Genomic DNA, 15,199 nt, shown 5'->3' with positions numbered 1-15,199 from the left:
GGAGGAGGGCCATCTGACTCCTTAGATGGGGGAGGGAGGGTTAGAGTTTGGTTTTACAGAGAAAGGGCCTGTGGAAAGGTGACGAGGAGTGAGCTAGGTGTGAAGAGGCCAGGATATCCCAGGCAACAGAGAGCCTGGAGCTTGGCAGGACACAGAATGGAGACGGAGCAGTGGGAGGCAAGGAGGGGAGGCCGGTGAAGGGGCCACTGCAGTAACCCAGGCATGAACTGATGAGGTGGCAGCCCAGAGTCACAGGGGGGTACGAACAGAGGGGTAGGCGTCAGAGACATTTCGGAGGATTTGGAGAACGACTGGGTGTAGGAATGAAGGAAAGGGCATCTGTCAAAAGACAACGGAGTTTGAGCACGGGTAACTAGAACAATACTGTTGCCAGAAGTAAGGCCCTCGACATGTGGTTTGACAGAGACATGCCTAAACCACGCACAAAGCGTCTTGCACAGACCCTCTCCTGATCTCAGCTGCTCTTGGTTATTACTTCATCCTATATCCCCTTAACGTCCCTGTTTGCACTGTGGTATTTACTACTCCCTGATATGTTGACTTATGCGACGAGTTCAGCTGTGGGTTTCGGGGACTGTGTTTTCCTCTGGCATCCTCCTCACCAGTGGCCAGTAGTCCGCTAATAGCGGACAAAGTGGAGTTCACGTTTTCTTCTGAATTTGCTTCCTATTCTAAGTCAGCTCAGTAGAGCCTCTGAACCTTCCTGCCCAGTTTTTCATCTTTTTTTCAGGTGCTTATGTCTGCCTGATCAAGGTCCGACCCCAGTCAGAAGGGCTGCTCCAGGCCCTGAGCGTGGCTGACACCTCAGTCTACGGGTGGGCCACACTGGTCAGTGAACGCAGCAAGAACGGAATGCAAAGAACCCTCGTTCCTTTCGTCCCAGCCTTTTACGTCAACCAGTCAGAATTGGTTCTTAGCCACAGACAGGATGTCGGGGAGATAAGAGTGCTGGGGGTGGACAGAGTTCTGGAGAAGCTAGAGGTATGTGAAGTACTGATCCAAAACATAACCGACATCAGGGTTTTGAAAAAGGAGTCTTTATTCCTAGTCCAAGAGCGAAGGAACGGTCATTCAATGACCTGATAAAACTCAACACAGGGAGTTCTTAAAACAGAAGAAGAAAACCTGTCCCCTTCACAATGCCAGGGGACTCTGAGTGCAAAATTTAGGTCATGAGCTGCCAGTCTGGAAGAGAATGCCAGTGCCATCTGAAAACAGTCTTTAGGATTCTAGTCTGAACCTTGTTCGAAGGCTATTTTCTCACAGTTTATTTTCTTCCCTCATCTACTGTAACACACCTGAGTGAAAAAGCACACGACTGGGGCACCTGGGTGGCTCAGCCAGTGGGGCGTCTGACTTCGGCTCAGGTCGTGAGCTCACCGTTTGTGAGTTCGAGCCCCGCATCCAGCTCTGTGCTGACAGTCCAGAGCCTGGAGGCTGCTTCACATTCTGTGTCTCCCTCGCTCTCTGCCCCTCCCCCGTTCACCCTCTGTCTCTCTCTCTCAAAATAAAAAAATTTAAAAAAAAAAAGCAGACGACTTACTGCCAGATTGCTAACTAGGAATACAGGGCTCTTACTGTATGTGTAAGACTGGAATGCAATACTGACACAAAACTGATTTTCTTCTGTCAAGTGCCATTTTATCTTTTCCCCAAGGTCTTCCCCAGCTCCCCAGTTCTAGTGGTCTCTGGCCACAGGCACTCTTCCCTCACGCCTGGCCTGGTGGTCTACCCCGTGAGAGTGGTCAACTTCACCTCCCTCCAGCAGACGTCACCCGTTTTCATCAACATTTGCTGTGTGCTCACCAGTCAAAGTGAGGCTGTGGTAGTGAGAGCCCTGAAGGAGAAGTCTGGTGCAGGTGAGCACTGGGGGGCCCTGCTTACAATCCAGAGGAGTTGGGACCATCTAAGTGTTTCTCAGTCTAGTTCACGAGAAACATTCAGCCACCTGAGCAAGATTACTCAAACTGCTTGGGGCACGGGTCTTTAATTTCCAAATCTACACAAAATAGAACCTTCGCGCAGCTTACTGATCACCGAGAGATGTTCTATGTAACTTACGTAGTGAAGAGTAGTTATGTCAGTTCAACATGAGCTTCTCCGCGCTGTTAAATGTTTCTTCAAAAGTTGCTGGCAGATCTTTTTGCATCAGGCAGGAGACAAAGGATGATAAACCTGGAAGTCTTAGCTTTCCAAAATGCTGATTCTGGCCGTTACCCAGTTTGGAAACTGTGCCAGGTATGGCTGGGATGGGAACACGTGTAGTCATTGAAAAGTGTTAGGAAAGCCAAAGAATCATCCTCCTTATATCGTCACCTCTACTTGCATATCCCTCCAGAGAAACTGGTCTTTGAATTACTGGGCGTGAACTGGACTGGACCCTACCTAGTTCAACTCCAGTGGGAGGAAGGTCTGTTTCGGCAAGCACCTGAGATGTACTGGTCATGTCCTAAGTGCATTTTATATGCATTTGACTCTCTCATAACTCTGAGGTGAATGTTTTTCCCTTTAAGAGTTGAGGAAATGGAGATGTTCAAGTTCCCAGCACTAGAAACAATTCTCAACTCTAACCTGTGTTCTTTCTTGTTGTTTCTAAATCTAGAGTTAACGGGTTTCTGCAAAAGCCCATGGATGGAATTCAAGGTGCCGATGACCTTCAATGGGGGGAAATACTGCACCTTTATTTTCAATTAACTTCTAACTGAAAGTTAGGATTTCCACTGACTTTATGAATATAGGCAACAGACTACAGTAACAGCAGTACGTGTGACTTTGTCACCAACAGAATTCAGATATTGTCATGTTCCAATTATTAAAGTTCTCTTCAAAATTACATAAAAATTATAGTTGTTATTAGGTCTGAGGTTAGATATTTCTTGTTGCTGGAGCATGTTATTATATTACAAAAAGGCGTTTTAACGTTTTTGTTAAGTGTTTAACATTGCTATGTTACAAAAGTTTTTTCCACCTTGGTTAACTTTGATATAATTGGTTTCTTTTTTAATGTTTATTTTTGAGAGAGTGAGGGAGAGAGAATTGGGGGGGGGGGGGTGGGCAGGCAGAGAGGGAGACAAGAACCTGAAGCAGGCTAAGGTTTGAGCTGTCAGCACAGAGCCTGAAGTGGGGCTCGACATGGCCCGAGCTGCAGGAGACGCTCCACCCAGGTGTCCCATAATTGGTTTCCTTTATTCCTACATATTTTGCTTTTTTGCATTTGAAAACATTCTGATAGGATCCACAGGCCAAGTTGTGCACAGCACAATGGTTAAGAACCCCTGCGTTTCTCAGAGACCAGAGGGACCAGCGGGACTAACACAACCTCGGAGGTGGGTAGGAGTGGTCAAAGATCCAACCCAGCCTTCAGCTCATTCACACAAGTATTTGAGTGCCTACGGGTACATGCCAGGCATGGTACCTACTGCAGAAATCAGAGTTAAGACAGAGCCTGATTGGGGAGACAATTAGTTTGGTGTAGCCAGAGCAAAGAGGCACTAGAAAGGCTGTTAAATGTCACCCAAGTCTTATCTGGACTCTTACCCTGTAAACATTGCAAGCCAAAAGCTTTCAACAGTGGGACCTGATCAAGGGTTAGTATAGAGAATTTTGGTTTTAGTGCATCTATATTGAAGGCAATGTAATTGTTCTTCGGAGAGAAGCAGTTTGCAAACAGTTCTGAAACAAAGTCCCAGGAGAGGGAAGACCAGTTACAAGTCCAGAGGTTAGAGGGCCTTATACCAGGGATGCAAAATAAGAACCAGGTAGAGAAGACCTAAAGTTCAGGGAGTTTGTTGGGGTAGGAGTTCATTTGTGGACACTGAAGAATTTGAAATAACCGAAGTCAGATGCCAAGTGTGCTTCAAAAACACGTTTTATTGGGGACAAATCAGAATGTTCCCTAGAAAGATCCTGAGTAAAAAAGGACAAGGGGATCCATGGGATTTAAGAGGTGGTTGGTGATGCAAAGAGAGGTTTCAGGTTAGAGGGATCAGAACTACAAGTTCAGGGGCGCCTGGGTGGCTCAGTCGCTTAAGTGTCCAACTTCAGCTCAGGTCATGATCTCACGTTCAAGCCCCAGGGTCTGTTCTGACCTGGAGCCTGCTTCGGTTTCTTTGTCTCCCTCTCTCTCTGCCCCTCCCCTGCTCATGCCTCTGTCTCTTTCCCTCAAAAGTAAATATACATTAATTAAAAAAAAACCTACAAGTTCAGTTCTCACAACCACAAACCTGGTGAAGAGAAGCAAGTCGCTTGGAGTTAAATAAAGTACACAGAAAAGGTTAATGGACACTTAAGGTAGCAGAGTATTTAAATGCCCGTTTGTAAGTGGAGAAATTACAAGGTTCATGGATTGCCATTTATTACCTAGGAGACAGGAGCAAGCCAAAAACAGGTAGAGGAGCCAAGTACACAACTTACCTCCTTTTTGAGAGCTTCTGCTGGATACCCATGACCACGCGTTAAGTACAGCAACTTGCCCTGAATGCTTTTAACTGTGACCTTGTTTTGTTCTGACCAACGCACAGATCAATGTGAAGATTCCAGTGTCCTCCAGAAGTTCCTGGGTTCTCACCAGACCATCCTCTTTACCCTCTTTGCAGTGCTAGCATCAACAGCTTTTGTTTTTCTAGGTAAGGAGCCCTTACATTCAGCACCGTGGACTTTTGACTTAAAAAACCGCCTTCATTTAATTTCACCAACTATCGAGAATAAAAATCAGCTGCTTATCACGTCACTCATGACCAGCAGTTGCAACTCATTCAGCCTTCTCAGCGCTAGTCACCTAGCGGATGGGAGGTCCTGCTCAACTTCCCACCAAGAAGCAGTAAACTGCATGTGACACACCCCACCCAGAAGTGGAAACCACTGCTGAACCTGGAGAAAACGGCTCGTTTTGCTCAAATTCAGAGCTATTCTAGATGAAACAGAAACTTAACACGCTATTGTCTATACCTGCATTTTCCTCTCACCTTTTTAAAGTTGAAACTTCTGAGAAAGAGTGCGTACACGCGCGTGCACGAGTAGGGGGGGCAGAGAGAGAAGACAGAGGCGGAGAATCCCAAGCAGGCTCTGCACTGTCAGTGTGGAGCCCACCTTGGGGCTCAAATCCACGAAACCAGATGACCTGAGCCAAAATCAAGAGGTGGACACTTGAATGACTGAGCCACCCGGGCACCCCTAAACTGAAATACTTGTAAAATCGCTGGAATGAAAAGTTCCTATACTCTTCCTATTAAGTTAACTTAAAGCATTATTAACTTTTCGTAGAAGTACTTAAATATTTTGAGTTAAACTTGCTTAGTAGGGTCTTTTTCCAACAAAAGCAGATCTGCCTCTGGTGACCTCTCTCTCCCTTGTTCTTTTTCTAGCATACAATGCCTTCTTAAACAAGATACAGACAGTTCCAGTGGTTTACGTACCAACCCTAGGAACACCACAACCAGGTAAACAATCAGCACCCTCACCTTTGAAAATCTCAAATATCCATGTTTATTCATCTCTCTTCTTCCCGCTTTATTTCTAGGTTTTGCTCCCACACGTTCTCCCCCACCTTTCATGAGTCCACAGTCCCCACCGGTCCAGAATCGGCTACAACACTGGCTGTGGAGTGTAAGGCACTAACGTCCACTTGAACACGTCCCCTGAACTGTAGACGACTGGAGATTTCTAGCCCTAGACCAGGAGCCATAAGCCCCCAAGCAAGGCTTCTGAGAATTATAAAAGGTTTTAAGCTATTCCACACTAACGTGTGTCAGACTGGGTTTTTTTTAATAGTTTGAGAGAGCATGCATGCCTGCAAAAGTGAATGGTGGGAGGAGCAGAGAGAGGAGAGAATCCCAAGAAGGCTCCATGCTGACAGCAAGGGGCCTGATGCCAGCCTTGGATCCATGAGATCAGGACCGAGTCAAGATCAAGACTCAGATGCTTAACTGACTGAGCCACCCAGCCGCCCCTGGGCTGTCTTTTAGAGATCAACTGCTGGTTCCGAATTCTAAGAAAATATAAAAGTGAAAGAAATGCCTCATCTATAGTATCTCAGACTTTTATCAAGCTCTTAAGATGGACTCAATGAGCCTAGCCGGATAGAAAGGTCCCAAAGGTCCCTTTTAAGTGCTTGGTCACTTACTTGCCCCAAATAACTCTCAGCAGTCCACTCTTCTGGTTGTCCCTCAACACTCGAGATAGGAACTTCCTAGCAGTAAAACCAAGACAATAAACAGAACGTATCCAAAATCTGTTTATTGGGATAGTTCCCCACTCATGTTGACTCAGGGTGCGTTTAGTGCTGCTTCCGTCTGAAGGAGCATCCTGCAAGGAAAAGGTTCACAGGTTACCGGACGGCAGCGTAGCTGCCGCTGCGCCCCACTGGCTCTCCCCGGACGTCCCGCGGGGAGCTCGCAGTCGCTAGCTCCCGTGTTGCGCCTCATCCCCCGTCGTCCCCGCTTTAGACTGGAGTGTCCGAGACTCAGAAGGAACATGAGGTTCCCGAAACTTTTCCGGGGCGAGGCGGGCAGATGGAGTCGACTTTCAAGCAAGGAAAGCACGACCCTCCCTCTAAAGCTCGCGACAAAGTGACGACACCGCGCAGCGGCTCACCTTCTGTGAGCCTTGCTTTTCCTCCTGTCGGCTGGCACAGGACGGTGGAGCAGCCCACACACAGCACCACCGTCTGCGCGTGGCTGAACACGGTGGTGATTTTGTAGCACCCTGCGAACCAACAAGCGGGGAGTCGAGGCCAGCCCGGCCCCCGGCCCCCACCCCGCGCCGGCCGCCCCGGGACCCCGAGCGGCCCCCGCCCCCGGCCCTCACCCGGGCACTTCACGTCCATGAAGTAGGAGTTGGGGCTCTGCACCAGGCGCTTCTTCTTGTGCTTCCTCTTCTCCTCTTCCGGGGACGGGTGCAGGAGGTCCTTCGCGAGCTGCGGGAGGCAGACGGGCGCGGTCAGGGCGGCGGCGGGCCCCGGGCGGCAGCGGTTCCACTAGCAGCAGCAGCCCGCGCCGCCCGGCGTCCGCAGCGGGGCCGCCATCTTACCGCCGCCCCGGGCCGCGCGGCCCCCGCCCCGGGCGCCCCGGGCCCGAGCCCCGGAGCCCGCGGCCGGCCCCCGCTGCCCGTCCGCGGCGCAGGGGCGCGAGCGCGCGCGGGCGGCGAGGGCTCCGCCGGGACGCGGGCCGAGGAACTCACGGGCATGTTCTCGTGGGCAGGTCGTCACCGCCGGAAAGGAGCGAAAGCGGAAATCCTGCCGCTTATATCCGCCGCCCGCCGGAAGTGACGCGCGCGCGCCCGGCCGCCATGCCGGGGTCCGCGCGCCGCCTGTGGCTGGAGCGGACGCCTCCCGCCCGGCCTGCCGAGGGGGCTGCGGCGCGACCCCAGCCAGGCCCTGCCCTTCTCGACTTCCTCCGTGTTCCCCAGCTGGTTTCCTTTGCCATGTTAACACCGCAGGAATGTAGACACGGCGGAAGCCCTCGTCCTGGTTCCCACCTCCTCGCCTACCCTCTTAACCGCTGTGAGGTTTTTGGTTGTGTCCCCCGGCCTTTCTCCTCTGACGGCGGTCCCGTCAAGTACTCGGGTGCTCCCCGCGGCGAGTCCATCCATGACCGCCGTCAGGTCGCCCCCTCCCCGTCCCCTGGCGGCCCGCGCGGTACCGCCCACCCTCTGCAGTGCGCGCGCGGGGACGGCCGCGTTGGGACCCGTGCGACACACAGACGTGCCTGGGACAGTGTTTGCTCCTGTGGCGCAGGTACCGCCCGCGGGGCGTCGTGCAGCCTGGCGCCGGTGAGGGACGGGCGCACTTTGTGCTCAGCGCCCCGCTCGCGGCCCAGAAAGTCCCGTGAGGAAGTGACATTTAGGCCGAAATCTGAAGGACGTGGAGTCCACCGTGCGACTGTCTGGGAGAAGCCAAAACCCGGGGCCGAAGGAGCGTGGCGTAGCTGAGCAGGGGGGAGGCGAGGCGGCCAGAGAGAGCTAAGGGCTGAGCGCACGGGCTTAGTCCAGGGAGACCTGAACCCCCGGGGCTGAGGAGGCCACATCCCGGCCAACGAAAAAGTAAAAGAACGGGCAGCTTTGTGTCCGAACAGCTCGGGGGGATGGCAGCGTGATTTCAAGGACGGGTGCGAGACGGCCCGGCCGGGGGAAGAAATAGGGAAACCGTGGAGTTTGTGGCACGGCTGGAAGGCCGACCGGGAGGCGAGAGGACGCGCAGAAGGGGACTGGCAGGGGGCCAGCAGAGGCACAGCCCGGACACTGTGCGCGGACGGCTCGACTGGCCCCCGTCGGAGACGCAGACGCTTTGCATACTGTGTTTCCACCGGCACAGACAGCCTGTGCCCGGATCGCCGTGTTCCCACGCTCCGGCGCCCTGGTGGCCTCGTCACAGCCTTTCCGCGAGGGATGAGGGCGCGGCCTCCGCTGTGTTCTCAACATGCGCGCCTCGTCGAAAGAACGAGGCCAGACGTTTTCAGTCCCAAGCTCTGCCTTGCCGCGCTGGCTTGTCGGAGAAACCGCACACGGTCCCAGTTGGAGGACTGTTGCTAATGAAACCCCGAACGTGTCTCGGTCGAGACGGAGGGAGGGGTGCGGCGGGGCGGGCGGGCGCTGCGTGTTCACTCTGCTCCACCAGGGGGCAGACCCGCCCAACAAGTAGCCTTGTCTTCCAGAGCATCCCGCTCTTTTCAAACGGAGCCGGTCTCCCAACTGAGGGCTGGGAACACCAACACCGGAATTCGCCCGCCGCCCCTACAAGGTTTCCGTCCCTTGAATCAGCCCCCGATTTTTGTCAGCTCCCAGGGCCATCCCCACCTCCACCCTTCTTCCCGCAAAACTTTCCCTCTTCCCCAAACTCCTCCAAAGTTCGTCCTCCTCTGCTCATTTGGGTTAAACCTCTGGTTCCATTCACCCCAGCCTCCCTGGCCTAAGACTGCCAGAGTGAGATCAAAAGAGGGGAGTGATGGCAAGCCAGACGCTGTGGGTGGGAAATGGCCTGGGAGACGGGCCAGTTCGGGCCCGGGGAGCAGAGGGCCGGCCAGTCCGGGCGGCCGCGGCCGCGGGAGGAAAGGGGTGGGCGGGCAGGGGGTGGGGCCCAGAGGAGTGCCGCCTCCCCTCTATCCCGGAGCTTGGGCGGAGAGGGAGGAAAACTTCCTGGCCTGGGCTCCGGGCAGCTCCGTCCGCCAGCCCTCCGATCCCGCCTACCAGTGCCCGGAGCTTCCCCACCCCTCCCCCGGCTCCCCAGTGTCCGCCATGGCCAAAGCCTACGACCACCTCTTCAAGCTGCTGCTGATCGGGGACTCGGGGGTGGGCAAGACTTGTCTGATCATTCGCTTTGCAGAAGACAACTTCAACAACACTTACATCTCCACTATCGGTGAGCCCACTGGCCATATCCCAGAGCCCCTAATCCCGCATGACCTCATCCTCAGGCTCCCAGATTACTCGTGGCCCCACTCTTTACCACCCCCCACCCCCCTTAGAGTGAGGCTTCTGAACTCTAGCCTCCCAACCCCTGACTCAGACCCATCCGTGGAGCATACCTCTGGATGGTACCCAACCTCTAAACTGTCTGAGGCCTCCAGGTAACTTCTCAGTTGTGCCAGCTCCTGGGGTTCCTGGGACCACCCTTCTCCCCCACCTCCCCAAATGCACATGAACCCTTCTCGATTTCCTGCTCCACTCCTCTCCCCCACCCCCACCCACCTCCCTGTATTTCCTGTAACCCCTCTCCCTGAAGGCGGCTTCCAGTTCCGCCAGCCTCTTTCTGCCTCGCTGAGTCTCAGACTCCCCCATTGCATCCCCACTGTACCAAATTACTTCCCAGTCTCCCTGCCCCTCAACTTAACTGGGGGTTTGGGGTGGGGGGGTGGAACAAAGTGGCTGGGTGTGCTGGAGGATGGCCCAAGGACTGGAACCGTGAATATGCAGTCAGCCAGGCAAGGACGGTGGGAGTGGGGGGACTTTTGGGGGCTCTGAGTCAGCCTGGTGACTCAGGCTCCTCCCTAGGCTCCCAACCGGCTCTGGGGAGGTGCCCAAGTTTCCACCAAGAACACTGCCTCCCCTCCTCCCCTCTTGTCTTTCTTCATCTTCTCCGGCCTGGGAAATAAAACGAGGGGAATCTCAAGACAATTCTGGTTAGAAAAGGGAAGGAAAATGCCTCTCTATCCTAGTTCAGTCTCAGGAGAAATCTTATTTATCCTCAGATTTCTTGCTTGCAAGCCCAGCCTACTAGTTAACTCACACAGACTGGCATCAGCTACCTTTTTCCTGGCTCTTCATCCTATACGGCTGGAGCGTAGACGGTGGTTCTAAGAAAACAGAGAGGAAAAGGAATCTAAAAGTAATATTCTGGGGGAGACACTGAATTCTGAGAGTTGTCACCTGGTTGGCTGAGTGGATTCAAGAGGTGCCTTAAGCCTCCCTGCAGAATTTCCATCACCTACCCCCTCCCACATCCATAAGATCCATGTAAAAACAAGATGCTTGCTACCCAAATACAGGTTTGAGAAAAGTCTCTTAGTTTTATACGTGCAACAAAGTTGCTTCCCAAGTGCACCCCTGCACAGTTTCTAGCCCTGCTGCTGCTCCGTGCCGGGTCTCCCCTGCACGCCCTCCTCGTCCCTGCAGAGTCTCAGCCTGAGTGATATATATATATGCTCCACTCGTAGGAATCGACTTCAAGATCCGCACGGTGGATATAGAGGGGAAGAAGATCAAATTGCAGGTCTGGTGAGTGAACCCCCAGGACCGCTGGCCACAAACCCTTGTTTACCTCCTGTCACCCTTTCCCTTCCATTTGCCTCATTTCTCTCCCTTTCCCCACAGCTCCTTCCGGTACTTCTCCATTTCCTGTCGCCTTGCTCAGACGTCCTTCCATCCCTCTTCCTGCTCACTCAACTATTTATTTTCAGCCTTCTTGTAACTCTCTTGCCTCTCCTGGCTCCAGAGCATTCTCTGAACTTGACAAATGTCTGCAGGGCTGCCACGTGGAAATGACATTAAAGCAGGTGAGCGGCAAATGGCAGAACTAAGACCTGACTCTGTCTGTGGGCTCCCTGAATTACCTCAAGCCCAGAAAGCCGAAGACAGAGGGCTGGGCTGTCACAGGAAGCCCGGGACTCCGAAGGTGTGCAAGTGGCTGGCGGCCTGAGAGAGGTGTTAAGATGCAACAGATAAGAGCAGGTTGTGGTTCAAGTTCTGGCTCTGCTGTGGAAGGACTTTCATTAGTTATTTAGCCTCTCCAAATCTGCGTCCCCGTTTGTAAAATAAGGACAGTAGAACGTGTCTCACAAGCGTAGGGTGAAGATTAGCAGTGCTTACACAGAGTAACCCTGCAACAAATAAACCCGAGACCTTGTTCCCAGCTGTCTTACCTTCTTTTCCTCCTTTACTGTTTTCTGATTCTGTTCCTTTCAGCCCCCGCTCTGTTGCAGAAGCTAAATTCTTAGCAGGGGGGATTCTCTCTTCGGAGAGCTGTTCCCTCTGTGCCGCCCCACAAACGTTCTGCCTCTTCAGGGACACGGCTGGCCAGGAGCGATTCAAGACGATCACCACCGCCTACTACCGCGGGGCCATGGTACGAGGTGTGGGTCTGGACAAGGGATGAGGCGGTAGACTGCAGGGTTCTGAGACCCACGGGCCGCAGGGTCGGGCAGGGACGGTGTCAGGGTTATAGTGTGGGATGTGGAGGGCCCCACCTGGACTAGTGATTAGATTTGTGGGTAGGACTTGCAGGGTCACTTGGAGGGGCAGGAAGCAGAAACGGGGGAATGTGGACCAAGGCTCCATGGTGGATTCTTGCCATCTCTCAGGGCATTATCCTAGTGTATGACATCACAGATGAGAAATCCTTCGAGAACATTCAGAACTGGATGAAAAGCATCAAAGAGGTGAAAACCATTCTGGAGAGACGGGGGACTGGGTAGAACCTGGAGGGTGAGGGGGCCGTGAAGGTGAGCAGGACCCAACTTTACTCCTCCTGCCCTTTTGCTCCCAGAATGCCTCTGCAGGGGTGCAGCGTCTGCTGCTGGGGAACAAGTGTGACATGGAGGCCAAGAGGAGAGTGCGGAAGGAGCAGGCCGATCAGGTGAGGCCCGGCTGGGCGGCCAAGGCGAGTTCGGACTCCAAGGGCTGCCGCCACCTTTATCCACCCGTCTCGTCTCTCCACCCCACAGCTGGCTCGGGAGCATGGAATTCGATTCTTCGAGACAAGTGCCAAATCCAGCACAAATGTGGATGAGGTGAGACACACCCCATGCCTGCCCCCCACTCCCAGAGACGGCTGTGAGGCCGCCACCGTCCCCTCCAACCTGCTCTGACCAGTCACTCCTTTCCCCCACAGGCTTTCAGCTCCCTGGCCCGGGACATCTTGCTCAAGTCAGGAGGCCGGAGATCGGTGAGTTGGTCGTGCTGGACTGAGCACAGCTGTGGGTGTGTGTCGTGTAAGGAGTGAACGCTGAGGAGGGGAGCGGTGCTAACACGGCCCGTGAGGGTGGGGCCCCTTCACCAACAACGTACAATCTCAGACCCCGGCCAGCTGTTCTCACCCTGACCCCAGTGCGCTTCCACCTCTAGGGAAACAGCCACAGGCCCCCTGGCGCGGACCTGAGAGCTTGTGACAAGAAGAGCAGCAGCAGGTGCTCCCTCGGCTGAGGACCTGGGCCTGGACGCTGGGCCGAGGGCGGGCAGGTGGGGCTCAGGGGGTAGAGGTGGGTAGATGGCAGATGGCCGAGCGGGGAGCAAATGCAGAAGAAAAGGAGGCACGTGAGAGGAGAGAAGGTAGAATAGAGAGGCAGGGAGAGGCGAGGAGGAGAAAGATGGCAGGAAGTCAGAGAAGGTGAGGGGCAGGAAGGGAGGGAGGAGGGAAGCGAGGGCCCTGGGCGCCAGGCCCTCCCTGGACTTGTAAGGCAGACAGAAGTGTAAATAAACAGTTGGCTCGTCGTCGTCGTTACCGGATCAGGTTTTAGGGCCGTCTGAGGGGTGGGCTCGGTAATCCCTCTGAAGCTCTGGTCCTGCCACTCTGCGTGGTCTTTCTCAGCACTAAAGGCCACCACCCACGCAGAGTCCCCTGGTTTGGGTAACTTTCATCACCAGAACTGCTCTCTGCTCACCAACCCAATTCCTGCCTCTAAGGTGGCTGGGCTGCCAGAACCTGGCCAGGTTCCTGTGACACCAGGACCTGTGTGCAGCTGTCCCTTTCCTGCGATTTCATGGACAAGAGAACAGCAAGGAGGTTCTCTGGACCTGAGGGGCTTGACATCCTTTCCATGATGGAAATTAGAGGGTCCTTATGGGCAGAACCTTGCCTAGTATCCAGAAGGGTTCTTTCTTAGGCCTTCCCAGGGGAGAGACAGCCCTGGCCTCAAGGAAATGACGGGACCTTGGATTGTTTATCCCATGATTTCTTTAAGCGCCTTTGATTCTGCCATCCGTCCTTTTAGGTGGCTAGTAGGTGTTATAGAGGAGGAAAATGAGGCACAGAAGAGGCTCATTTACTCCTAAATCTTTATTGAGCATCTAGTACGTGCCAAGCACAACAGTCAAGATAATATAACTTTTGGGTGGAACTTTACGTGATGGACAAGCAAATTTTAACACATACTGCTCCTAAATACTGCACAACAAAGAGGCCAAACTACTGGCATGCCAAAGAACTACCACCTTGACCCACAGCCCCCTTTTGACCCTTACACCACAGTATCGAAACGGCAAACTTCTCTCACAGGACCTTTTAACAGGATTAATGAACATATCAGATTTGGTTTAGGCAAAATACCATTAGGAGTGTAATTCGCAGATCTGAAGTTCAAGGCATTTAAGAAATCCCCATGCCTGTGGTGTGGAAGTGGATGGCATGACCCTGGGGTCAGCAGCAAGGCTTTCTGTGCTGCTGTTTCTTGTTGGTAAAACACAACACCAGGAAAGGGCCTGGCCGTGCCGGGAGGAGAACTGTGGTGTGGTCGGATAAACGTGTTAGGTACCAAGCTTCCATGGGGTGAAGATCTTACCTGGATCACGTCTGAGCTCTGTAGTCAACGACCCAGCGAGTGTAATTTGCTCAAGGTTATGAGGAAAGACTTAGGTTTTGTGAATCCCAGGAAGAACACTGACTAACCTTCACCATACCCCAGAGCAAAGATTTTAAAAGCCAGTTTCAGTGTGGAGGCTTACTGTTGCTTGGTAAAGCGAGTGGATGGCACAGCTTTTGACCCTCGCCTGTCCAGAGACATGGTAGGGTTTGATAAGGAGTAACAGCATGCTAGAAGGTTTCAGCCAAGACTTTTCCTACAGCTAAAAGCCACTGGAAAACACCCACACCTACTTTGGTAGCGCACAGCTACTGATCCGCACAAATAGCAAGCAGTCACAGAAAAGTAAAGCTCAGTCCTCACAGGTTTTTTTGTCCAACTCCTGTGCAGTGGTCTTTCCAGTCTGATGGCCCCTGTTCTTGAGCAGCCAGCTTTACTCCCGATGGGAAGTCAGAATTTATGGGACATTGCACCCATACATTTTAATCCTAAAATAAAGTACTGTAGCCCTGGGGTCGCGGGAGTAGCTGTTATATTTAGGCCAGGAACGCTTCTTGGGAGAGGAGAATGTGGGGTGGCGTTAACAAAAGTCTGGGGACGAGCCCTTTCGTCTTGAGAAGTGGGGGACAGATTACTATTAGTGACCTTCTTTATGTGAATTTAAGTATCTCCTTGAACTCACACGGTCCAGTTGTCTGCGAGGCTGTAGACCTGTATGTGTGTAAAACTAGGATGAAAATATGGGCAGAGTTAGATAATAACTAGTGCCACACGGTAAAGCAAGAGTGTGGGTCAAGTCTCTGCGTCCTGGATACATATCCAGGGTTAACTCCAAGGGGATGGAAAGCAGGGGTGAATCTGTGGCCTTGGAGCTGAACGTCTGGGGCTCACACCTTAGGTCTCCCACTCACTCGCTGGGTGACCTTGGACAATCCCTTATACTCTGAGCTCACTCATAAAATGGGACTGATAACCTACTCTGACTCCTCAGGAATACTGAAAATCAAAACGACCTAAATGTTGGATTCAAAAACTATGACAGTAATGTGACGCGATGCAATTAGAGAATAAAGGAAATACTTTACTACACATTTCATGTCATTCGTATCTCGACAAAAAACCCTAGAAAATGCACATTAGCATTTCTGTTCTACAGAGAATGCCGAGAGGGT

The 15,199-nt window shown here is 52.9% G+C and overlaps 3 protein-coding genes and 1 long non-coding RNA gene across 18 annotated transcripts in view; 2 read left to right on the top strand and 2 right to left on the bottom strand.

The window, feature by feature from the left end:
- The window catches only part of NUP210L (nucleoporin 210 like), an 84,518-nt gene extending 78,765 nt beyond the window's left edge, over positions 1 to 5,753 (top strand). For all 14 annotated transcript variants that reach the window (XM_045455907.1, XM_045455902.1, XM_045455899.1 and 11 more), the window contains 5 exons: positions 752 to 1,002; positions 1,679 to 1,880; positions 4,542 to 4,646; positions 5,385 to 5,459; positions 5,540 to 5,753. In XM_045455907.1, the coding sequence (XP_045311863.1) occupies positions 752 to 1,002; positions 1,679 to 1,880; positions 4,542 to 4,646; positions 5,385 to 5,459; positions 5,540 to 5,637 (731 nt within the window). In that variant the 3' untranslated portion in view covers positions 5,638 to 5,753. The remainder of the gene's footprint in view (positions 1 to 751; positions 1,003 to 1,678; positions 1,881 to 4,541; positions 4,647 to 5,384; positions 5,460 to 5,539) is intronic.
- A 487-nt stretch (positions 5,754 to 6,240) lies between these two features.
- On the bottom strand, positions 6,241 to 7,316 carry RPS27 (ribosomal protein S27). Its single transcript, XM_045456017.1, has 4 exons — positions 7,198 to 7,316; positions 6,826 to 6,934; positions 6,613 to 6,723; positions 6,241 to 6,324 (listed from the first exon to the last, which is right to left on the bottom strand). The coding sequence occupies exons 1-4, from the start codon at positions 7,201 to 7,203 to the stop codon at positions 6,296 to 6,298; spliced, it is 255 nt and encodes an 84-aa protein (XP_045311973.1). The 5' UTR covers positions 7,204 to 7,316; the 3' UTR covers positions 6,241 to 6,295.
- A 90-nt stretch (positions 7,317 to 7,406) lies between these two features.
- RAB13 (RAB13, member RAS oncogene family) lies at positions 7,407 to 15,116 on the top strand. 2 transcript variants are annotated; one of them, XM_045456011.1, is made up of 9 exons: positions 8,587 to 9,373; positions 10,668 to 10,728; positions 11,515 to 11,575; positions 11,811 to 11,888; positions 11,996 to 12,085; positions 12,174 to 12,239; positions 12,341 to 12,394; positions 12,574 to 12,687; positions 13,132 to 15,116. In XM_045456011.1, the coding sequence occupies exons 1-8, from the start codon at positions 9,250 to 9,252 to the stop codon at positions 12,649 to 12,651; spliced, it is 612 nt and encodes a 203-aa protein (XP_045311967.1). In that variant the 5' UTR covers positions 8,587 to 9,249; the 3' UTR covers positions 12,652 to 12,687; positions 13,132 to 15,116. The 2 variants fall into 2 exon arrangements, with proteins under 2 accessions (XP_045311968.1, XP_045311967.1); XM_045456012.1 differs by lacking the exons at positions 8,587 to 9,373; positions 13,132 to 15,116 and adding an exon at positions 7,407 to 7,519 and having other exon boundaries at positions 12,574 to 12,954.
- Positions 10,200 to 11,487, bottom strand: LOC123586699. The gene is made up of 3 exons (XR_006706898.1): positions 11,373 to 11,487; positions 11,064 to 11,205; positions 10,200 to 10,307 (listed from the first exon to the last, which is right to left on the bottom strand). It is a non-coding gene; the product is annotated as an uncharacterized LOC123586699 (long non-coding RNA).
- Positions 15,117 to 15,199: the final 83 nt, after the last annotated feature.

This window comes from Leopardus geoffroyi, chromosome C3 (genome assembly GCF_018350155.1).
Source record: "Leopardus geoffroyi isolate Oge1 chromosome C3, O.geoffroyi_Oge1_pat1.0, whole genome shotgun sequence".
NCBI lineage: Eukaryota > Metazoa > Chordata > Mammalia > Carnivora > Felidae > Leopardus > Leopardus geoffroyi.
This window is presented reverse-complemented; position numbering and strand designations above follow the sequence as displayed.